This window comes from Sus scrofa, chromosome 12 (genome assembly GCF_000003025.6).
Source record: "Sus scrofa isolate TJ Tabasco breed Duroc chromosome 12, Sscrofa11.1, whole genome shotgun sequence".
Lineage (NCBI taxonomy): Eukaryota > Metazoa > Chordata > Mammalia > Artiodactyla > Suidae > Sus > Sus scrofa.
The window spans coordinates 39,146,953-39,171,875 of NC_010454.4; the positions used below are offsets into that span (position 1 = coordinate 39,146,953).

The 24,923-nt window shown below is 50.0% G+C and overlaps 1 protein-coding gene across 5 annotated transcripts in view; it reads right to left on the reverse strand.

The window, feature by feature from the left end:
• The window catches only part of HNF1B (HNF1 homeobox B), a 58,513-nt gene that overhangs the window by 3,834 nt on the left and 29,756 nt on the right, over positions 1-24,923 (reverse strand). For 2 of the 5 annotated variants that reach the window (XM_021066206.1, XM_021066204.1), the window contains exons 5-8: positions 19,813-19,973; positions 14,118-14,250; positions 9,679-9,873; positions 6,578-6,696 (exon numbers count right to left, since the gene is read on the reverse strand). In XM_021066206.1, the coding sequence (XP_020921865.1) occupies positions 6,578-6,696; positions 9,679-9,873; positions 14,118-14,250; positions 19,813-19,973 (608 nt within the window). 5 annotated transcript variants of the gene reach the window in all.

Sequence of the window (24,923 nt, forward strand, 5' to 3'; positions counted from 1 at the left end):
GTGAGGATGCTTCTTTTTTGGGGGGAGGGGCACACTTATGACACGAAGTTCCCAGGCTCGGGGTCAAATCAGAGTGGCAGCTGCCAGCCTACCCCACAGCCATGGCAATGGAAGATCTGAGCCGTGTTTGTGACCTACAGCACAGCTCACGACAATGCTGGATGCTTAACCCACTGAGCGAGGCCAGGAATCGAACCTGTATACTCATGCATACTAGTTGGGCTCCTAACCTGCTGAGCTACAACGGAAACTCAAGGATGCGTCTTGAAGGACCTGTAGCAGTACTTACTGAGCGACTGGGTGTGGGGTGTGTAGTTATCAAGGGCACTCCCAGGAATCTCACCTGAGTGACTGGTTATCATTTTTGGAAATGGAGAAGCCCAATGAAGAAGTAATTTGGGTCAGGAGACACTGGGGCAGACGGAAGAGCTGCTCTTTCAGCCAGGTTCAATTTGAGAGGCTTGTCAGATATATCAGGTGTGCATATGTAAGTGCCAAAGAGGCACTGGGTTTGTGAATGAGCACTCAGGGGGAGAGGTCTATACTGGAGACAGAATTATGGGATCCACTGCTATGTATGCGTGATCCCAAGCCATGGGGTTGGAGATCACTCAGGAATAAACATGGAAGAGAAGAGGCCAAGGAATGAGTCCCAGGGCCCTGCCGCAAGTAAATGTCATGCCGATGAGTTGCTGGTGAAGGGGATGAAGAGGAGCAGCTAAGGAAGTACCATAGGAGGAGAACTGGGAATGGGTCACGTCCTAAAATCCAAGTGAAAAAAGGAGGGAGTGATTGGCTGTGTCAGAAATAGAGATAGGTGGAGGAATTTTCTCCATGGCTCAGCAGGTTAAGAACCCAACATAGTGTCCATAAGGATGCGAGTTTGATCCCTGGCCTCGTTCAGCAGGTTAAGGATCTGGTGTTGCAACAAGCCACGGCACAGGTCACAGATATGGCTTGGATCTGGTGTTGCTGTGGCTGTGGCGTAGGTCTGCAGCTGCAGCTCAGATTTGACCCCCTTCCCAGGAACTTCCATATGCCATGGGTGAGGCTGTAAAAAGAAAATAAAATAAAAAAGAAAGAAATAGAGGTTGAGAAGAAGTAACCACTAGATTTGGCAACATGGAGGTATTAGTGAGAAGGACAAGAGGGGTTTCAGGAATGTTGGGGCAAAAACTAATTTGGAGCGCTCTCAAGAGGGAACAGGGCAGGTATAAATACAATGGAATACTACTCAGCCATCAAAAAGAATGAAATTTCACCATTTGCTACAACATGGATTTCATGCTTAGTGAAACTAATCTGACAGAGAAAGACAAATACTAAATGATACCACTTACATGTGGAATCTAAAAAACACAACAAACTAGTAAACATAACAAAAAACCCCAGCAGACTCACAGATTTAGGGAACAAACTAGTGGTTACCAGTGGGGATAACTGGGGTGGGACAGAACAGAGCTAGGACGTGAAGAGGTACAAACCACTATGTATAAAATAAAAAGTAAGCTACAAGAATATATTGTAAAGCACAGGGAATACAGCCAATATCTTATAATAACTATAAACAGAGTAGAGCCTTTAAAAATTGTGCATTGCTCTGCTGAATACCCGAACCTTATATAATATTGTAAACCAATTATACATCAATTGAAAAGAAGGAGAAAAAGAGAAAGTTGGGGTCGAGGAAGCAGAGATAGTGAATATAGATAACTCACTTCTATTAAGCTGGATTAATTACAGCTCTAGTCATTAAAAGTAATGATTACACTTCCTGTTTTATCAATGAGGGAACTGAGGCTGAGAGAGATTTTAGGTGACCTGCCCAGAGTCTTGCAGCCAAAACTTTCGTGCTCCTGCCCCCTACGGAAGATTACTGCCTTTTATCTTCCGAGTGGGACTCCAGGGGGAAAGAGGTGCCCTTTGCCGTTTAAAGTCTTCCTTCCCAAGCTGGAGAGATGCTCAAGGTTGCCATCAAGGAAAGCCAAGACTGACCCAGCTGCCACGGGCTGGGTGTTTCCGGCAAATACTGAGCCAAGTGGTTTACAAGTTTTATTGCGTGTCCTCTTCTCAATGATCCCACAGAGGAGGAATCATTATCTTCATGTTACAAGTGAGGAAACTGAAGTTCAGAGAGGCTGGACCTTTCCCTTTGGTTGAACAGGAGAAAGTAGCAGAATCTTGAGCTGGGTGTGCCTAACTCCCAAGCCACTTCTCTGTCGGTCCACACTGCCTCACCATGGGGGTGGGCGAGGGGGTGGAGGCTGCCCACCTCCTTCTCATCAGTACCCCTGACTGGTGCCTGCTCTGGGGGTCCTCTCCGGACCTCTCTATAAACTAGGAAGGGGAGCCATGGGTAGAGACGTGGAAACAGGAGTCGGCTCACAGCCTGCCCACACTTGTTCTAACCAAGGCTGGTGCCTGCTATGGTCTTGTTTCCAGGCTCACGGGTGTTGTTTTGCAGGAGGCTCAGGCAGAGAGCCACTCGATGGTAACTGGCCAGCATGCAAGGGTTGAGAAGTAGGGGGAGACATAAACTCTGGAAAGGACAGAAGGCAGTAGCTGCCAAGGATTCTCAGCAAGAAAGTTTCAGCCTGAGGTTCCTGAAATATGATCCATGAGGCCCTGGGACATGTCTGTCTTGGCAAAGGGAAATACTGGCATCAGACAAGGTCAAATCTTGGCTTTAGCCATATACTGGCATAACCTTGGGTCGTTTTTTCCCCTTGTGTTATTTTTATGAGTACTTTATTGATTATTATTTTTTAAAACTGAAGCATTGTTTATTTACAATGGACTGCTAGTTTCAGATGTACAGCAAAGTGATTCAGTTATACACACATATACAGCTTTTTTTTTTTTCAGATTCCTTTTCCCTTATAGATTATTACAAAATATTGAGGGTAGTTCCCTGTGCTATACAGTAGGTCCTTGTTCATTACCTATTGTTAGTACTGTAAAAATGGATCTTAGAAGGTGAGTGTTGATTAATGGATTTGGAGCGAGAAGACCAAAGTCTGGAACTCCAGCTCCAGATTTACCCTCCTGTGAACTTGGCCAAAGATCCTACCTCATCTTTGTTATGTATTTATTTACCTTTTGGCCACACCCATAGCATGCCGAAGTTCCCAGGCCAGGGATTGAACCTGCAGCACAGCTATGTCCTGTGCCACAGCTGTGGTCATGCCAGATACTGAACTCACTGCGCCCCCAGGGAACTTCCTCCTTCTGCATCTTTGAGCCTTAATTTTTGGCTCTGTAAATCAGGCATAAAAATTTCTACCTTGCAGGAGGATTAGCCTGGAAAGGTAAGATGGGAAAGCTCCTGGAGGGCCGTGTGGCAAATGGGAGGCATTCAAAAAAATGCTAGCGCTGAATCCATTCATTCATTCATTCATTCATTCATATTTACTGAACATCCACTAGAACCCAGGCATTTGGCTAGAACTAACTTCTGACCCTTTGCCTTCGGTAAAGAGTTTGGGTGCCTTTACGCTTATATTGAGGCAGGCGGAAGTTCCTGGACCAGGGATCAAACCCATTCCACAGCAGTGACCCAAGCCGCTTCAATGACAATACCAGATCCCTAACCTGCTGCACCACAAGAGGAGTCCAGGGCTTGGGTGCTTTGTGAGGCCCGCATGATTTGCTTTTTTCTTGGGAGGTGGGTGAGAGGCCATCAGGAAGATGGGAAGCATGGATGTGGAGCCTGAGCCGAAGAGGAGGGATGTGCTTGAGAGATGGTCCTGACCCTGAGAAAGGTTAGTGTCAGAACCTCTTCTGACCACATGTCGACCAAGCAGTGAGCAGAGTATTGAAGGTGCTGCTGGAAGGTGTCTCCTAAAGGGTGACAGACAGAAAGGGGTAGGAAGAGGAGGAAGCTACCACTTGGAGCATGTGACCCTGTTCCAGCACCGTCTTCAGACACTTAGAATATTCTCTAAGAGGGAAGTGGGATCTCTGGGGGTTGAGTTAACTGGCCCAGGTCAGCAGCTCAGGCCTGCTGGCTTTCCCTAGTGTTCTCCAGGCTTCTAAAGCAGCACTGCCCAGGATGGATTCCTATTCAATGTACATCAGCCCATGAAAGATTCTGAGAAACGCTGCCCTGCTGGATTTCTGTGTAACTCAGCTGCTTCCCCCACATATTTGAACAAGAAATGGTCACGCCAGATATCCTCATGCCACAGGCCCCTGATTCCTAGCAATAGTTTAGAAACATTTTTTGGAAAGTATTACGTTAAAGCAACAAAAAAGCAGAGTCACCACCAATTCTCTTCCAGAACTAACTTCTGACCCTTTGCCTTCGGTAAAGAGTTTGTACACTTTTTCTCTGCCTTGGGTTCCTTCTGCTGCCAGGAGGCGGCCACTTTACCCTCCTTTCATTCTGATCTGTCTTTCCTATTCCCTCTTTTCCTGCAGTTTGTAGGAAGAAAGTTTCCTGGCATACAGCATGCACGATTAATTTTGACCCTTGTTCCTGACTGTGAAAGAACGCAGAAAATTGACTGAACATGGTCAACCAGCTCTAATGGAAAAAATAAAAATCATTATTAAAAAAATTAAAGAAAATCTTTATTTGCTAAATCCAAAAAAAAAAAAAGACCACAAGAGCAGCCGTGACCTTGGGTATTTTAAAGATGAGTATGGGAGGATAAGTATTGATTCAGTGGAGAAGCCAGGATTTAGAATCAAAGACCAGAGCCTGGAGGTCCAGCTCCAGAATTTAGCAAATGTGTGGCTTTGGTCTCCCTGCATCTCTGAGTCTCAGGTGGTTTCTCTGTACCTCCGAGGAGGTTTCAGTAAAAAGAAAATACGAGATAAAGGTCACAAGATGTACAAACTGCCAAGAGCTACGTGAAGAGTTTTAGTCGTTCTAAGGCCGGCGTCATCCTAAAAGTAAGTCGATCCCCAGATTCCTGAAATGTCAGGGGACTTGGAGGCAACCTCACATAGTGCTAGAGGGCCGTTCATGCAGCGTCAAGGTCGGCTGGCCACTCTGTCCAATGGAGGGGAGCAGCCGTTTGGGGGCTGGCGCAGCGTCTCAGAGAAGCATCTCCAAGCATTTTGATTAAGAGACCATTTCCTGAATTCAGAGGACTTGTTTCAACAAGCAAGCATCAAAGTCAACTTGGGAAAGACGGGAATAATTAATCACAGCCCTGTCTGGGGCTGGCCAAGCGGCAGATGGATTGATAAACCTTTCAAAGGGGAAGGTATTCCCAAGCAGGGCTGCTGCGCCTGGCTGCCCCCCTGATTGAGATTTGTGAGCACAGATAAATGTTTTCCCTGCTCACTACAAAGAGTGGGAAATCTCACGGGAGTCGAAGGGCAGGGCAATGGGGGATGTCCTTTCATCTTCCATAGGGTGAGAGAAGGGTAGAAAAGCCGGTCCCACACACCTCTCCCTCTCCCCCCGTTCCAAAGCCCGGATGCCTGGGTCGCGTGTGTTTCCGTGCCCGAGACGCGCTGGCCATGTGTATGACATCATCAAATCCTCAGGAAAGGTAGATGCTTTGGCTTATTTTAGAGAGGACAAAGCGAAGGCTAAAGGAGGTCAAGGTCACCAAGCAAGTGGGATAACCAGGAATCGAACCTGCAGCACCAGGAGGAGATGGGGCAAAGGCAAGAACAGAGAAGGCTTAGAAAGAACTTGCTCAGAAGCACATGGCAGTGGATGAGGTGTGATGTGATGGAAAAAAGACCATCAACGGGACCAAACCTGCCAGAGTGCCTCTGACATGAAGTTCAAGGTTGTCACCTACTTATCTAGCAATCAATAAAGGCCAAACAGTTCCCACACTGCGCAGACCCCAGCTCCTAAAAGGTCCTATTGTGTTACCCTGGAAGTGTGACCCGTGTTCAGACATCATGCCCTGTTTTCTAACTCTTGGTGCCTCATTCCAGCCCAGCTGTCCAAGCTGCAGACTCACCGTCGGCCCTGTCTTTACAATGCCACCTCCTCTAGGTGAAGGTGGCATGAGTCATCAACCGAAATGGTAACAACTAAGCCTCCGGGTTCCCCACTTTCAGTGCGCCAGGAAGTTGATTCAAAGTGTCTCCATGAAACACCAAGTGAAGTAGGCCCCTGGCAAGGCCAGGCTGTCTACTCAGAAGTCTCTGTGGGTTATACCGTTTGGGATCCAGCATGGGTCCTGGACTGGGCGAATCAGCAGCAGGACCCCTGACTCACCACTGACTTTCTCCACTGGTTAACTAGTGGAAAATCCTCTGGGATCCCTCTCGCAAGGCACGAATCTCCGTGGATCGCTATCAATCCACTGACAACGAGCCCTCAATCTCAATACCTAGAGGCTCTGTGTCATCCAGTCTTCATCCAGTCAGTCAACCGGATCAAACTGCAGTCCTCGATTGGTGCTCTTGTGGGGGAAGGCTTGGGGTGGGGGTGGGGGCACTAAGTCCCTTTAGCCTTTGCCCCCTGACCTCAGAGATTCCTTCACCAAGTCACAGGGGAGCCTCGGGAGGACCACGCTTGTGGCTGAGTCCACACGAGCCACGGTCGCTGCACATTTGTAGCCTTAGTCATCCCTCCCCTCCTCCACCCCCCTGCCCGCGTTACCTGTTTACTGGAAGACATGTTGGTGAGCGTACTGATGCTGCTGGTATCTGTGACCACCATTGCAGGTGGAAACCGGGAGGTGTGGGAATACTGGGGGGGCTCCTGCTTGTGTGTGTACACTGAGGAGACAGAGAGAAGACAAAATCAAGCTGCAGATCACACAGGCGTAAGCACAGCTACAGATGCCCACCCCTCCCAAACCACCGCTCCCATTGCCCCAGGCTGATAAAAGGTGGGGTGGGGAGATGGTGTTTGGCAGGGCAGTGCGATGCGACAACAAAGAATGGCCATGTGTTTAAATCCTGGCTCTTTCCTCGACTTACTTACCCTCAGTTTCCTCAGCTGTAAAATGGGAATTATCTGTTGTAGGATCAGAAGAGATCGTGTTTAAAGCACGTCGTACCAAACAGATGCAGAGCTGTGCACAGTGCCTGGCACGGAGTGGCGGACAGCCCTTCGCGGGTGGGAGGACTTTTGTCCTCCACTTTCAATAAAGTGTTAGGTGCCTGGGCATCAGTGAGTGATCTTTAGGCCTGTGTGGTTGCATCTGAGAATGTCAGTCAAAAACGTTCTAAGCAGCTGGCAAACAAGAAAGAGCTGGCCAGCACTTGCTTAGCATCTCTGCCATGACTCACGTACCAGGTCTCATGCTAGCGATGCCGGATTGGGTAAGAATTGTAAATAGACATGGGTGTCATTAATTGTATACTTCTGGGCTTTTCTTTTTTCCTTCTTTCCTTCTCCCTTTCTTCCTTTCATTCTCTTTCTTCCTTCCTTCCTTTCTTTCTTTTTCTTTTTTGCTTTTTAGGGCCGCACCTGTGGCATATGGAAGTTCCCAGGCTAGGGGTCGAATTGGAGCTACGGCTGTGGGCCTACGCCACAGTCACAGCAACGCGGGAATCTGAGCTGCATCTGTGACCTACACCACAGTTCACGGCAATGCCAGATCCTTAATCTACTGATCGAGGCCAGGGATCGAACCTGCAATCTCCTGGATACTAGTCAGGCTCATTACCCACTAAGCCACAACAGGAACTTCCTAACACTGAGCTGTTCTGGTTTGCACGAAAATGCCTCACGACATTGCACGGATGTGGAGGACAGCCAAAAGGAGACTAGACTCCAACAAAAGCCCCAGGAGCACGTGGCTCACTTTTTCAGTTTGTCCAGTTATGTGTCCCCTAAGTCTGGGACCTTTGAGTCCTGCCAACTCATCCATAAGATTCATGTCAATTCCAGGTCACATGACCAACCCAGAAAGCATGTGGATGTTTGGCCTTGAAGGAGGGACCAGCCTGTTCTACCAAGGAGTCCTCCAGTAGGGAACGGGGGTGAAGGTCACAGCCTGCTGCCTCAGCCTGCCTGTCCCTTAGAGGGAGGCTGGTTATTTCCTGGTTTTCATAGCCGGCCAGGCCAGCTGGGCCTTGGCAGTCCACCGGTCACTGTGACCACTCTCTGACCGTTGCACCCCGGCCTCGCCACTGAGGAATTCAGTCTAGATGAGGGGGCGGGGCCGAGTGGGGAGCGAATTGTCCGGCTCTGGGAGGAAGAGCAGTGGACGTGTGGCCCCAGACTCTGCTACAGGCTGTGGCAGATTTTTTAGAAGCCACGAAAATGTGATTGGAATGTCAGATGGTGCTTAGAAACCAGCTCCACAGGCCTGGGGCGGGATAGAGCCCGAGCATGGAAGAAGGCTGAACTTGGCTGTTCACTCTCAGATCCACTGCTCTGAGATCCCAAGGCAGCCAGGGGAGCAACTGAAGTCCCCTTTCCCACACCTGCCCCTCCCATTAAGGAGTCCCTTACTAAATAATCATTTGCATTTTTATAACTCTGAATGCTTACCAAACACAGAGAATACCTATTTTTTTTTTTTTTTTTGTCTTTTTAGGGCCACACCTGTGGCATGTGGAGGTTCTCAGGCTACAGGTAGCATAGGAGCTGTAAGCTGCTGGCCTACACCACAGCCACAGCAACACAGGATCCGATCCGTGTCTGCAACCTACACCACAGCTCATGGCAACACTGGATCCTGAACCCACTAGCGAGGCCAGGGATCGAACCTTCATCCTCATGGATGCTAGCCGGGTTCATTAACCACTGAGCCACTACAGGAACTCCGTGAATGCCTATTTTTATTTCATTTCCATAATCAGTCTATGTGCATCCTAGTCCCCTTTTATGATGAGGAACTGGAAGCTGAGGGGCCAAGGAACTTACTAATGGCTACGTGGCTGCTAAAGCTCAGAGCCAGGATTTAAATCTAGGTCTACCTGATTCCAAAACTATCATTCAATTCCAGAGATGTCCCTGGTGTCCCTGTGGGACGAGCTTGGAAGCAGGGAAGCCATCCCTTCTGTGATTTCTCCCCAAACTCAGAGGCCAGGGGCTGTGGCCTGACATGGCCTGAGGGCTGGGGTGAGGGGGGCCTAAATGGTTGAAAGATGGACTTAGGGCGGGTGTAGAAACTGGAGATGGGAAACAGCCTCCGCGTGTGGGGGCAGAAGCTCTACTAGTCCTTGTCTAGGGTGGCACACACGTAGCATTTTCCACCCATGTTCGTGGTTCTTGATTAGAGACGCTTGGGGTGTGTAAGTTGCAGGGCGTGGGGACTCCAGAAGATTTTTCAGTTTCAGAGAAGGCACATGGGATACGAATCATATGGCAAGAATGACCACTTGGTAATGGGAATTTTGGACTGAAAAGGCTCGGTTGAGGCTTGTTGGGAGAAAGTGCTGGGCTTGACTGGAGATCTCGCCCACGGCGGCCCCGGTGGGAAAGGCTGGCATGAGTTCATTCCACATCTATGCCACCCCTGCTCTCTATCTCACCCCCCTCCCCTTTATGGGCAGGACTTAGTCATCCTCTTCCAATCCCCCCCCCTTCCCCTGGGAATCTTGGGGGCAGAGAAGAGGACCAGGAAAGGCACAGCATCACATACGAGTTACGCTTGAGAAACTGTCTTGGTGGCACACACCAAGAAAACTTCCAAGGGAAGTGACCACACCAGGAAACTTGCAAGAACCTTCAGACCAGGGAGGGAAGAGCTTGGCTGCTGAGGGCCCTCTGGGCTCCCTCCCCAATGTGCCCCGGGTCCTTACTGTGTGAGTTCTGTAGCTGAGTCACGGCAGCCATGAAGGGCTGCTGGGCCATGTGGCTGCCTGGGCTCTGCTGCATGAGGGGCTGCTGGTGAGGGCTGTGCAGCTGCTGGGAGAACTGGACGGGCTGCAGGGCTGCCAGGCTGCCGGCCACGCTGTTGATGACAGGGACACTCTGAGCTTGGGAGGAGTTGAGGCCTGTGGGAACAAGAGGGAAGGTCAGAGCTGGCTTCAGGGATGAGGGCAGATGCATGCAGGCCAGCGGCCATCAGTGGAGCCCCTGCTATTCGCCAGGCACTGAGCTGAGCCTGGGAGAGACTGCATAGGAAGTGATTCTATAGACCTATCCTATTGACAGAAAAACAGAGGCTTGCAAAGATGCAGGGACTTGCTCAAATTCCACAGTGAGTTGTGGATGGAAATGGGCTTTCAACAGATCTGACTGAGGCCTGAGTCTCCCAAAGTCATCCTGCGACCTCCCAGGCTTTGCTCCTTCGCAGTTGCCAGGGCCCTCTGCTTGCCCACTCCAGCTGTGCCTGGCTCTGGTGTCCTCACACCAGGAAGGCTTGCTCTGGGGTCCTCAGGGCAGAGCTAAAGGCGTCCACTCTGAGGTGTGGATTATTGCTCAGATATGTCTTCCCAGCAGGGGGCAGTAGTGTGCAGGGACCCACATTTTGATTAAAAAAAACACTACCTCCTCCCCGGTCCTGGAGGTCTGGACCCTGAAGACCCTCATTTAGCAGGCTCTGCAAAGACCCCAGAGAGGTCAGAGGCTCATTCTCTTGACTGGGGCGGAGAGGGGATAAAATACTACCACCCGGCCAGTCTCTGAAGCAGGTGTGTCTTATCTGGCAGCACAGGGCCGGCAGCCTCCGAGGGTCCGGGTATTGGAAGGAGGAAAACAGTACGTTGAAGTCTGGCAGTCACAGTAGGTGATGCCATCTTTCTATTCCGGAGGGATGAGGGCCTCTGCAGTTCTGTACTGTCTAGATCCTGAGGTCTCTTTAGAACTGGGGCCGGCACTGCAAAGATCAGGTCTCAGGACCCCACCCGTCAGCAGCTCCCTGGGCAGGACTCAGGGGCAGGGTGGGAGTGGGGACAGGAGGATTGGGGAAAGATACCCTCTTTCCTGGAGCTGCCTGGGTTCCTTTGACCTTGCTTTATGGGGAGTGAGGGTCGGGAGGGAAGGAGATGAAGAAGGAAACCCAGAAAAAGGAAGGGACACCTGGAGAGCCCTTCCTGAGATGGAGAGGGTTCCATTAGCCAGTTCAGGGGAGGTCCACCGTGGAGACAGCTCAAAGACCTCCACAATTGCCTTCTCAGAGCCTAGCTGATACTGCTATCAGAAACCTAAAAAGGTGAGACCTGGGAGCAGTAGGGGAGGGGGGATAAGCCCCCTCCGAGCTCTCCTGGGTGGGGCTGGGTCCTCTGATCCCTCAGAATAGCGCTATCTAATCCCCCAGGGGCTCGGCTTCTCCCCCCAGGCGCTGTCTCACCGGCTACCTTGATCTCCTGCTTCCTTTTCCAACCTTCTGTGTAAGGCCTCAGTCTCTGGGGAAGCCCCACGGATTTGCCGTTTTCCCTGGAGCCCATCGGCCCTGCTCTCTGGGGGAAATCTCTGCCCAGAAAAGCAAGTTGCGCCGTCCAGAGTGGATGACATTGGAGAGCACGGCTCTGCAACCCGCTGGGTTTTAGAATCGTCCTGGGCAGCTCTTTAAGAAACAGACATTCCTTGGTCCCACCCAAGACTGAATGAGTCAGACCCTTTAGAGGTGAGGCCCAGGAATTTTATTTTCAACACCGTCTGTGACCCTGATGTGCCTCAGTTCCAGGATGGAGAGCCTCTGATGTCACTCGAGCTCCCGCCGAGTGTGACTCTCGGCCTTTCCATCTGTTTTCTGGGCACTGGTTCCTGCTTAAGAAGCATGTTAGCCAGTCCAGCAGGTGAGTAGAGAACGAGGAATTGGCACTGCCGGGTAATCTGTTATCACATTCTCCTTGGGCCTCTCTGTCCTGAGCCAGGGCCCACGCACTCAACAGCACAGCAGTTGGCTAGTCCTGGCCCCAATACCTCGGCTCTTGATTTATTGGCCTGTCGTGGGGAGAGCAGTGCAAGCTTGAACTCGGTAACTGATTCTTCATCCTGACGCTCTATGGGGTAGGACCACTGTGTCTCAGCCACGTTTTCTGGTGACCCTCACCATTCTTCATGCTCCCCATACTCTAAGCACACACCACACACACACACACACACACACAGCCTTTTAAGGTCAAGTACACTCTTAATCTGAAATAGGAGATTAAGATTACTCGAAGAAGGTAGAGAATTGTAAGTGAAAAAAACCAGGAGGAACAACATTGAAAAATCTGTAATAGCCGTAGGGAAAATTTTAATTCAGATAGTGCCTAAGAACATATATAATTGTGTGTGTTGGCCAAAGCTAGACATGGAAGAAAGAAGTTAAGCGGGACAGTTTGTATATCATCTCGGATGTAGAAATAAAGAGGTGGGAGATCTTACCCATGGGCCTTTTAATCAGAACTTCTAGAAGGTAAGCAAGCTGGTTTTAAGTATCCTATCTCATTCTCCAACCCCTGGTATTAGTATAGTTACTGTGTTCCTGGAGAGGCCCCAGTGAAAGGGCGGCGAATTTAAAATACTTTCTAAGTTTTGTGAGTCCTCAAAAGGCTTCTCCATTCCCCCTAACCCTTTGTAAAACTAAATGAGGAGAGGGAGTTTCCGCTGTGGCCCAGGAAGTTATGAACCTGGCTAGTATCCACGAGGATGAGGGTTCAATCCCTGGCTTTGCTCAGTGGGTTAAGGATCTAGTGTTGCTGTGAGCTGCACTGCAGGTCACAGACATGGCTCGGATCTGGTGTGGCTGTGGTGTAGGCTGGGAGCTGGAGCTCCGATTTGAACCTCTAGCCTGGGACCTTCCATACACCATGGGTGTGACCCTCAAAAGACAAAAAAAAAAAAAAAAAAAATCTAAATGAGGAGAGTGTCAATTTCCCAGCAGCCAAGGACAGGGAATGCCACACTTAGGAAACTCCTGCGTCTCTTATGGGCGAGCCCTGTTTCACCCTTCAGCCCTTCAGGAGCACCTAAGTCCTTCTCTTTAGAAGTGATCTGAGTTGCTCCCCTGGCGAGGGTTGGTTTAGGGAGAGAGGCAGAAGGAGAGGAAAAAGGCAGGAAGAAAATCAAGAGGTGGTCAGTGTGGGCAGTGGACACAAAGGAGGCCATGAGGACGGGGAGTGATCCCCGGGGGAGAGGAAGGTGAGGGATGTACCGGCCTCCAATCTCTCTTGAGAATCCTCAGGGAAGGGAGACCTGGCCTGAGCTCTCACCACGAGGCTGGAAATACTCTGAATAACTACTCATCAACATGAAAACTCCGAGAGGCACCCACAGGCATGGCTGCAGCCGGCTTCCCATGCCCAGAAGTGGCCCAGCTGTGATGGACGACAGGCTCACTCCCAGGGCTGGAAGGACCTGACCTCTCTCCCCGTCTTCAGGCCTGAGCGTAAACAACCTGTTCCTCCTTAAAGCCATCAAGGCTCAGAGATGCTATGACCCGTTTCTGCAGTTCCTGCTCAGAATGTCTCCATCATAGGAGTTCCCGTTGTGGCTCAGTGGTAAAACGAACCCCACTATTATCCATGAGGATTCGGGTTTGATCCCTGGCCTCCCTCAGTGCATTAAGGATCTGGCGTTGCTGTGAGCTGTGGTGTAGGTCACAATGCAGCTCGAATCTGGTGTGGCTATGGCTGTGGCTTGCAGCTACAGCTCCGATTCTACACCTAGCCTGGGAACTTCCATATGCCCCGGGTGTGGCCCTCAAATGACAAAAAAAAAAAAAAAAAAAAAAAAAGCAGAATGTCTCCATCACTGGCCAAGGAGCTCTCAAACTGCTGCAGAGAATTCCCCACTTAGAAGACTTAGGTCTCTCACGTCTTGTGCCGTCCTGAGCAACACCAAGAAACATCGGCACAGCCCAATCTCTCAGAAAATCCACCACATGCTTAGGGATAGGAAGGAACACCAGATAGGAGTGTAAGCTATGCTATCATACACACTCATGCTTTATCATTTCACAAGCGTGTCTACACACACGGTCACCAGGTAGCCTCAGCAACCCATTGTACAGATGAGGAGACTGAACTTCACCAAGGTTCCACGATTTCACCCAGGAGGCACAGCTGGTAAGCTGTGACCAAGTTTCAACTTCATTCCCTAATATTCTCTCATGTCAGGCTAAATAATCCAAATCCCGTGGAGGTGAGCGAGAAGGAATGAAACGAGTTGAACCAAAGCTACAGGAGGTAGGTGAGTCGGAAGGGGGGGGGTGGGGAATCTTCTTTTGTTCTTTTCCATCAGGTCAACTCAATTCCCATGCTGCTTCTCCCTGCCCCCAAGTTTTCTGACCCAGAACAGAGCTTACTTTGTGCAATGGCCATGACTCCAGAGAGGGGCGTCATGATGAGGTTTTGAGATTGCTGAGGATTGTGGTGGGACAGGCTGTGGATATTCGTCAAGGTGCTGACGGGGGGCAAACCTCCTCCTGAGACTGAGATCTGCTGGAGAGAAAAAACAAAAAACAAAAAAACGAGAGCAGCATGAGTGAAATTGGGATGGCAGAGAGCAGGGTCTGAAATGGCATGGCTGAGCAGTTCCTTGGCACAGCTCATTCAAGGATGCATCCACTTATTCATGCATGCATGTATTCGGTGACAATGATTAAGCCCCTACCGAGGGATGGGCACTGTTCTCGGTGCGGAGGATAGAGCGGGAATAATATTGACCACAATCCCTTCCCTATGGCGCCTCTGTTTGTTGGCTACCTTTGAATTACTAGCCTGCCTCAGAGATTCTTCAGCCCGTGCGTATTCTATGACTGTCACCAGCTCACTTTGGAAGTATCACCTGCTCTGCTCTATGCCATCTATATTATGGGTGCCAAAGACAGGATTGATAAAAATAATAACTGAAGAAATGTCCTGGAATTCCCTCATGTAGATTAGGGACCAGGCGGGAGCACAGAGAAGCTTTCACTGAGTACAGGGTCTACAAAGCACTGCTCATGCGATAACTCCCAAACCTCTCTATTCCTGTGAGGCGGATACTTCCGCCTTGTCCATTTCAACAGATGAAAAAACTGAGGCCCAGAATCGATATGCATATTGTTTGAGATCCAACAATGAGTAAATGGTAAATCTGGTATTCAAACCCAAGTCTGTCTGACTCTAGAATTCAAGTTATGACTTTCCCCTACCCCTGCAATTATTACTAAGGCTGGTTTGGGGAGGGCTTCTCTATTTTCCCCAAATCTCTACTACACATTAAAAACAAAAACAAAAACAAAAAAAAACCACGTGTGTGTGTGTGTGTGTGTGTGTGTGGTGTGTGTGTGTGTGTAAGGAGCTACTGTAGTAATGACAAAGCCACCAAATAAGCCTTGGCCCCAGGTATCCCCCACTCAGTTTCACTCTTATATTTCCATGACAGATTAGTAAGAGGATGCTATTGAGTTTCATGTATTTTTTTGTCCAAGGCCACTCTGAATTCTTTTATTGAAGACTGAATCCTTTTATTTATTCCTAACAGTATCTTTCCTGTATTGATTTTCTTCATTTTTCCAAGTGTATATATAATGGTGTCACAAGCATATAATGCGAACAGGGTCTCTTTCATGCTAGTGCTAATACATCTGCATGTCATATTGCATTGGCTAGAACTTTCTGAATTGCATTAACCAGCAACAGCAGTAGTGGATGTGCTTACTTTGATTCTATGTCATCAGAAATGTTTCCAGTTTTTTCCCATTAAGCATAAGAAGCTTTCAGTTTTACACACACACTCCACACCTTTATACATGATAAAGTAGTTTACTATTTATAGTTTTGTTTTGTTTTATTTTATTTTTTGGCCTTTTGTCTTTTTATGGCCTCACCCATGGCATATGGAGGTTCCCAGGCTAAGGGTCAAATTGGAGCTGCAGCTGCTGGCCTACATCACAGCCACAGCAATGCAGGATCCGAGCCCCGTCTGTAACCTACACCACAGCTCATGGCAACACTAGATCCTTAACCCAATGAGTGAGGCCAGGGATGGAACCCATGTCCTCGTGGTTACTAGTTGGGTTCGTTAACCACTGAGCCATGATGGGAATGCCTATAGGTTTAGAACAGTGCTTAAAATGATCATCATGAAAGGACTCCCTTCCCCCCAACATGAACTAACCCAGACAGCCTTGATAGCATCAGGGATGCTGACAGGTGTGTTAAGGTTGGGATATGTACATTAGATGTTTGAATGGCTCCTTCCTTCTTCCTTCCATTGCTACCCAGAGCTCCTCAGATTATAGGTCTCACCAGGACCCAGGGAAGACACTGTCTCCTGCCCTGCCCTGCTGATCAACCCCCTAGCTTCAAAGGTGAATTTGAAAAAGAAAGGAAGGAAAAAACTAAACAGGTTTGTTTGTGTTTTTAAAAAGAGCATCAAGACATGAGTTAGGAGTCACATGACCAAGAAGGAATTCTGACCACATCAAACAAGAGAGAACCAGCTTGTTTGCTGGACTTGTTTTTCAAAATGTCAGAGTCATTAAAACAAAAAAAAAAAATCAGTGACCTGCCTTCAGCCCTCCCTTGAGTAATGCAGTGCCTTGGAGGAAGTCAATGGAGTGACAGTATTCTCTGCTGTTTCAATGTGTGGTGTTTAATGGTGAAAGGGAAGCCCGGGTGCCAATGATAAAAACAGTTTAAATGTGTATGACTTTAGTGTTTGTAAAGTCCTTTCACTGATTGTCCTTCATAGATAACAACGCACACAGAGACGGCATTAGGATTATTGCCCCGTGTTACAGATTAAGACACCGAGCTTCAGAAGGGTTGAGAGAGTAGCTGTGTCACATGACTAGTAGTGAGGAAGGTGGAATTCAAACCCAGTTTTGCTGGATTCTAAATCCCTTCCACTTACTATTTGGGGGGAAGGGGGTGGACCTTGGTCAAGTTCCTTCTCACTGTAAAAGGCAACCATCATTTTCTTTTCTTTCTTTCTTTCTTTCTTTCTTTCTTTCTTTCTTTCTTTCTTTCTTTCTTTCTTTCTTTCTTTCTTTCTTTCTTTCCTTCCTTTCTTCCTTTCTCTTTCTTTCTTTCTTTCTTTCTTTCTTTCTTTCTTTCTTTCTCTCTTTCTCTCTTTCTCTCTTTCTCTCTCGCTCTCTCTCTCGCTCTCTCTCTCGCTCTCTCTCTCGCTCTCTCTCTCGCTCTCGCTCTCTCTCTCTTTCTCTTTCTTCCTTCCTTCCTTTTTTCCTTTTTAGGGCCACACCTGCAGCATATTGAAGTTCCCACGCTGGGGGTCAAATTGGAGCTGCAGCTGCCAGGCACAGCCACAGCCACGCCAGATCTGAGCCTTGTCTGCAACCTACACCACAGCTCATGGCAACGCTGCATTGTTAACCCAGTGAACCATGACAAGAACTCCTGGCGATCATCATTTTCCATTTGCCTCCAGGACTGATGGAAGCCAAGGAGCTGCCAAGAGCATCAGCTATCCTCCTTACAGGATAATGCAGAGCATTTGCATGATAGCAACACTGTCTCTTGCAGTCCTTTGCTGTGTGCTTTACACACAAACCTACGAGGTTGACGCCATTATTCCTCCTTTGCAGACAAGGAACTGGAAATTTGGAGAAGTTAAAAAAATGTGCCCAAGTGGTGGGGTGAGCATTAAGAGCAGGCTCTCTGCCTCCAGGCCTATGAGGCTCTATGCCTTCAATATTATGAAAGTACCCAGGATGTGCTTTTCTAACACACAAGGTTCAACACGCAGAGGCTGCAACCTGAAACCCAGCCAGCTCTTGCCACTTGGGCATGGGGTGGGGGCCAAAGCGTGCAAAAGCAAAGCTCAAGCGAATCAGCATTATTTCCAATCCTCGGGGGAAGAGTTCAAAGGCACATCCTACCGAAAGTCAGCAACACGGAGGCTGTCACTCCCTGTATGGGGCTTAGCCCCAAAGCAGCAGAGCTAAAAGCAATCTGCACACCGGCCCTGTGACGCAGGCATTGTTATCCCCCATGTTCCAGATGAGGAGGCTGAAGTTGAGCAACGTCCATCCTATGGCTGATAAACAACAGAGCCCAAGACACGGACACACTGGTTCCCTTGCCTGCGTTATTTTTAACCATACTCCTCTCTTGTCTTGGGTGGACCAAGATCGGTGAGGGGCTTGTTATTTATTAACTGAAAACAGACTCTTGAATTTGGGCATCCAGTGATAGTGACATAACGTACGAGCCAGGGTGTTGGAAACTAGTGAAAAGCTGGTCCCTGCAAACAAGCTTCCAGGTGTTTGCTAACCGTGAGGTGTGCTGTCTTGGTCAATCATCAATCCAATAACATACTGCCCATTAGGGCGCTGCCGAGCAGAGGAAGAAAAAAGTGTGTCCTGCGCTGCCTTTGGAGTGGCCTGGCCTGGGTGCAGCAGTTTGCTTCTTAGGAGGAGGGATGGGGCGGGGGCACGCAGGGAAACCTCGAGGACCTTCCAGCAACAGGAAAGGAGACTTGGAGGGTTTCATCCACTGAGAAGCAAAGACCTCTCCCACAAGGCCCCCTTCTCCAGGGGGCCCATCTTTTCACGGGTTCAGGTCTCACGAGGCAGCCAACACACACTGCTCTTTGTGAAGAAGCTTAAGGGATGCAGACTGGGCAAGGGGGCTGCAAAACGCGCCTCCCGCAGGAGCATCTTTTGTTCCCCTTGGCGGGGACCCCCACCAGGGAGCCATCGGCTCAAGTCCCCAAACAAGGGTTGGCCGGGCCCCAGAGCCCCCTGCCCCGCCCCCAGAAACCTCGCTTTGTTTTTCCTGGGGACTCAGTCACCTGTGACTCACTGTTCCTGTGTTGCCTACACAGCACCCACGTCAAGGTCTAAAATGGTATCTGCTCCCTGCCCCTCCCCCACGCCGGCCCCCACCTGCCTCTCGGTCAGACACCCTGATGGAAGGCGAGGCTCCACCTTGAGCTTGGAAGCCAGGAACCTGGGGCTCCTCCCTCCCCTGAAACACAGAGCATGACCCAAAGCATCAGGTTTTCCATGGCCTAGTGGAAAGGTTTTCCTTCCTGGTGTCGCCATGCCTGTTTACTCTCGGAAGCCACTTGGCCCGCTGCACTCACGGTGCTTGAGGATTAGAACCCTGAAAAGTCAGCATCAGATCGTCTGCTCCTGTGCAAACCTGACCTCTGGGGGTGGGCTGTAGTTCTGGGTCTAGAAAACTGCATTTAGGGAGAATAATACGGACATTCGCCTCACAGGGGCCACACCGTCATTCACTGAATATTTACCGACCCAAACACCTCACCGAGGTCTCCTGTTAGTCTCCCGTTATCACATTTGTTCCGCCAACAACCCTCCTGTTATCACCCGCATTTTATAGATGAGACGACAAGAGCTAGAACCTGCCCAAGGCTACCACAGCTATTAAGTGCCCGAGCTGGGATTTGAACCTGGGTCAGTGCAACTTCAAAGTCGGTGTTTCCCACTCACCCTGTAAGCACCGCCCCACCCCACCTGCCATTTTGTGCTGTATCTTCACTGGCCCGCCGGCCAGCCTCCTGCCAAGTCCCAGGGCAAGAAGCATCTCCCTGCCTCTCACCATCCTCTCATTCCTGACTGACTCTCCTTGCCCGCACCAGGGGGTGGCAAAGAGAAAGAGGGGGGCTTGTTTCAAAGTGAGGTGCTCTCTGGGTTTCAAAAAAAAAAAAAAAAAAACACAACAACTGGCTTTGGAGGCCCTGGGGTGGGGGGTGGGGGATGAATGAACATTTTATCAACTCAAATGTCACTGGCAGCCCCAAAACAAACAGTGTCCCACCCGGGTTGCTCCTTTACGAGGCATTCAATCAATAAAATGAGAGCAGAGCTCTGTCAGATTTATTGGCTGGGTTCAAACCGAACGCCTCTTCCACCCACCGAAGGCTGGGTCACCGGCTCTACCTTTCCGTTCCAACACTGGACAGCCCCCATTTTCCCCTGTGGGGCTACAATGGTTCATTGTTTGAGGCAGGCCTTGTGAGAAGTCGTGTTTGTTTTGCCTCTTATCTTATCAGCGCCAGAGCTACAATGGCCCAGGTGTACTCACCATTTTACCATCAGGTGAGAGGAGATTGTGGCCCGGGTCCAGGCTGGCTGGAGAGACTTGCTGTAAAACGGACTGGCTGGTCACCATGGCACTGTTGCCATGGTGACTGATTGTTGAGGAGGAAGTGACCTCATTGTTTCCCTGCTGGTTGTAGCGCACTCCTGCAAAACAAGGCAGACCCAACAGTGAGCATTAGTGCCACAGGGCTCAGGAACACTAGTTTTCTTTTTCTTTTTCTCTTTTTTTTTCATTTTTGGCACCCCGAGGCAAATGGACCTGGCCAGGGATCAGATCTGAGCCACAGTCTTGACCTAAGCCAAAGCTGTGGCAACACCGGATCCTTAACCCACTGTGCTGGGCTGGGGATCGAACCTGTGTCCCAGAGCTCCTAAGACGCCGCCTATCCCATTGCACCACAGTGTGAGCTCCCAGGAATGCTTGTTTTCAAGGGTGGATGAGAAGTGGAAAAGGTGACCTTCTTCCCACTGTCCACCTAGGAGAAATATCAGCTGTCTTTCTCTGGGGTAGAGATTGCTTGGCCTCTGCTTGAATTCTGGAATGTAAGCTCCATGAGGGCAGGACATTTTTATCTGTTTTGTTTTGTGCACTGCTGTGTTCCCAGTGCCTTAGCCTTTGGTGGGTATTCAATAAACATCTGTTGGATGAATGAACGAATGAACAAACGAACAAAGGAGCAAAAGAACAGACACATGGATTCTGTTTCTTGTTGCTTCAGCATAGTGCTTTTACAATTTAGGGCTTCTCTTTCTGGTTGGAGTATTTGTATGGTTCTTCAAAATGCCTTCTAGAAATGTTTCCCTGGCATCATTTGACTATGGAGGGCTGTGAAGTATGAGTGGATGGATTTTGCAGACAGGCACTTGCTCAGTGACCTTGGAAAAGCCAGAACAATACACATCAGACTCCATGTACCACCATTTCAGCGGAGCCCAGGAGGCCATGGGGAGGCAGGCAGAGCAGAATAGGAGGGGGACTGCAGTGAGGAGTATCTGGTTCCAGAGCTCACATTCCTTTGATGGGGTCCCAAGTGGCTGCTTCCAGGGCGGGGGTGGGGGGCGCCAGCCCACACAGGTGGGATGGCGGTGCTTAGTTAACCACTACAGTTTGGTCTGCAACGGAGGGGAGACTCAGGCGCGTTTACCACCTCCCTGCTGTGACCCTCCCTCTTGCTCAGAAACCAAAATGCAGGTCTATGCTCAGGAAAGGGACAGTGCTGGGCAGAGACCAGGCACCTGAAGGAAGCTGAAGGGGGCAGAGAACCCAGGCCCTGTTTGCAGCATCACAGTCCTGCTCCTGTGCCCATGAAACAGCCAAAGACAAAGCTGGCGGTAGCTGGGGCATCTCACCCTAAGCTCAAAGCTGAGAAAGACAGTGCCCTTGTTTTTGGCTTTAGGTTTGACAAAAAGGTTTGGGGGATCTTCTTCCTACCTGCAAGGGATGGAGGTCAAATGCCTTAGGCATAGAATTAGTTGGAGAGGTGAGCCAGCACCTCCTTCACTTCTCCTTTGGCCCCATTTCCCAGGATGAAACATCACTGCATCAAGTATATGACTTCTGTTGGTTTCCCCTCCCCCTGCCCTGCCCCCTGTCCCCACTGGAGCGCCACCGTCCCGAGGAGAAGGCTACAAAGTTCCTCCAGGGAGCCAGGCAAAGCTGCCATAAACAGCAACCTCTAATTGACAAGGATGGAGCTTGCCAAGAGGAGACCCAAGCCAATTTTCTTTGGATTGTCCAAAGAACGTTCCCCAAGGCTGATCTGCCCTAGAGCTCAAGAAAGCTGGGGAGAAAACAAACAAATGCTTAGGTAGGGCTCTAACCTTCAAGAGCAACGGGTTTGACTATGAAGTCGCCTGACCTGTGTCCTGTGGGGTTTCTATCAGTGGTTTCCCCATCCTTTGATTCAAAGGGCTGCTGGTGGGGGTGGTGTTGGCAGGGGCAGCCCTGGAATGTGGTGGTTATAGGTCTGGGGCACCACATTTTTTGGAGGGGAGTGGGGGCAGGAGTCATGAAGTTAAGAGGAAGAATGACTTCCACGTCTCCCAACCAGCACCCCTGCCCAGTCCTGATCCCCCTGCACCTACCTGCAGCCCCCCAGGTCTCCCCTTCACGACCCGCTACTCATCCCATTGGGTTAGCTTAGGTCCTCTGTCTCCATTCATCTTTGCTGTTGGGTTCCCAGCAGGATGCTTATATAGGAGAAGAGAGATTTGAAACGTGTGCGCTCAGAAGGCAGCTGGATCCAATGGACGAGGGAGAGAGAGGTTTCCAATCAGAAAAAGGAAGGCTTTTCTAACAAGGAGGGATAATGGGGAGATTGTGCACTCTGGAGCCGGACAAACTGGGGGTCCAATCCTGACTTTGCTCCTAAGAGATGTGGGATCTTGGGAAGATTACTTCTCTCTCTGTGGCTCAGTTTCCTCTCATAAAATGAAGCACATGCTTCCTTAACAGGGCTAGTTTGGGAGTTCTCATTGTGGCTCAGTGGGTTAAGAACCTGACTAGTATCCATGAGGATTCGGGTTCAATCCCTGGCCTCTCTCAGTCGGTTAAGGATCTGGCATTGCCATGAGCCACAGTATAGGTCGCAGACGGGGCTCGGATCTGGCATTGCTGTGGCTGTGGTGTAGACTGGCAGCTCCAGCTCTGATTTGACCCCTAGCTTGGGAACTTCCATATGCTGCAGATGTGGCCCTACAAAGCAAAAAAAAAAAAGCTACTCTGGATTCAAGATAACATCTATAAGGCGTCTAGCAGAATGCCAATTACATGGCAAACATAGCTGGGGATGGACCCCAAGATCTTTGCCCTGAGACTCCAGAATTCTGGACAACGAACGAAGGGTTGGTTCTAAGCACTGAATGGAATTACCTTTCCACGGTGAGCCATGTTCAAAGACTCCTACTCTGCTGGAGCCACGGATGCTTTGTCCTAGAAGCAAGCTGGGAGGGAGGCCTGGCCCCTGCCCTCTTGTTCTTTCCTTTTGGAGAAGCTGGACTTCACCCTGTTTCTCTCCTTTCTCTGACTCCCTGACCAGCTGTTTACCTCCCCAAGATGCTCTGCTCCTGAGAGAGCGGTGATAACGCTGGGAGTCAGGTGTGTTTTCACCTCCCAGCCTGTCCCCATCATCGATTCGGTCTCAAGTCAAACAGACGCTTGTTTTAGCCTATTTAATTTGGCTGAAGGAAGAGGGCCAGTCCTCGGATGATCAAATATGAGTCGTGGGGAGGCTTCTCCCCTATCCCAGGCTCCATAATTATTTATTTAAAAATAATTAACCAAGGATATCCGCGGGAAACAAAAGCCTTCTTTACAAGGGCGGCCTGGCAGGAGGGAGGCGAGAGGCATTCGTTAGGATCCAGGCGCAAAGCCCAAGGCTGTTGCGGTTTGCAAACCTGTTTTCTCCCCCAGCAGAACTTCATTGTCGGGAAAATGGACCGGTGGAGATGCTCTCTTTAAAGGTGGAGGGGCCTAGACCTCTGCGACTCTCTTTAAAGGCCTCTGGTTAGGGGATAGCGTCTGGCTGGGGATGAGGGGATCCCCGCTGGCAGCTGGCTCTACCATCTGCGTCCTGGGGGAGCTCCAGCTCCCTCACCTCTAAGCCGGAGGGCTGCCTGCTGTGGGGAGGGGGCTATCCTCCTGGCAGAGCATGGGGGGCGCTGGGCACAGGCCACTCGCTCATCCGCTACAGATGCACCTGTAACCTTTCCCACCAGGAATGTGGAGATCACTCAGGCTCCTCACAGGGTGGCTGTAACCAGCCAACAGCCTTCAAAGGGGGTGTGGAGGTGGAGGGTTTATCACAAGGTCTCCGCTGGCAACGCCAGAGATAGGTGTTCTTGTTAGAGGAAGGCGAGGCCAGGTCCTTGTGTATTTCACAAACTCCGAAGAGCGCTTGAAAGGAGAGTGAGAGAGTCGGCTCTGGTGCCGGGTGACCTGGTTTTAAATCCTGGGTCTACCACATAATAGCTGTGTGACCTTGGGGAAATTACTTAACCCCCCTGAGCTTCAGTTTCTTTCCCTCCCTTCCTTCCTTCCTTTCTTCCTCCCTCCTCTTTCTTTTCTCCCTTCTTTCTTTCTTCCTTTTTCTTTCTTTCCTCTTTCTTTTTTCCTTCTTTCACTGCATCTGCAGGATATGGAAGTCCCTGACCCAGGAGTCAAACCTACCCCACACTGGGTGTGACAACACCGGAGGCAACACTGGATCCTTAACCTGCTTTGCCACAAGGGAACTCCCTGAGCTTCAGTTTCTTTCTTTTCTTTCCTTTTTTTTTTTTTTTTTTGTCTTAGTAGGGCCATCCTTATGGCATATGGAGGTCCCCAGGCTAGGCGTCAATTTGGAGCTGCAGCGATGCTGGCCTAGGCCACAGCCCCAGGAACATGGAACCCAAGCCGTGTCTGTGACCTACACCACAGCTCACAGCAACACTGGATCCCTGACCCACTGAGCGAGGCCAGAGATTGAACCTGCTTCCTCGTGGATACTAGTGGGGTTCATTACCACTGAGCCATGAACTCCAGCTTCTTTATTGTTAATAATTTCTATCCCTTCGGTCACTGATGAAAAAGCCTGGATGAATTAATGGGTATAAAGTGACCCAGACCATGCTCGGCACACCGTGGCTGAGACACATACATTCCTCTTCCTATGGGACTGTCTTGCCTAAAAGACATTTTTAGGAAGGCCGGGTTCACAGAACTTCATTGAGCACCTATCCTGGGCCAGGCACGGTGCCAGGGGACCTGGAGGAGGTGGAATGGCATCTTCCCTTCACCATCTCAGGCTCTGCAAAGCAACACAGTGAAGGCTCTAGTCCAGTAGTGACTGGCCAGGCTAATAGCCACAGAGGTGCCAGAGGAGAAGTGACATGCCAGAGGGGGTCACGTTCTTCCCACTCACTTTGTGGTTCGAGTCTCCAACTGGCCACGTCCCCATCCCTGGCCCTAAGAACCACAGCAAGGGTGCCCAGCAGCAAAAGGCTGGAATCTAGAGACGTCCCTGAGGCCCTGATAAGGAGGTTGTCTCCTCTCCTTCTCCCGGCATCCAGTCGTCAGCATCCTGGATGCTATTTCTGAATTCCTGCCAGCGTGCG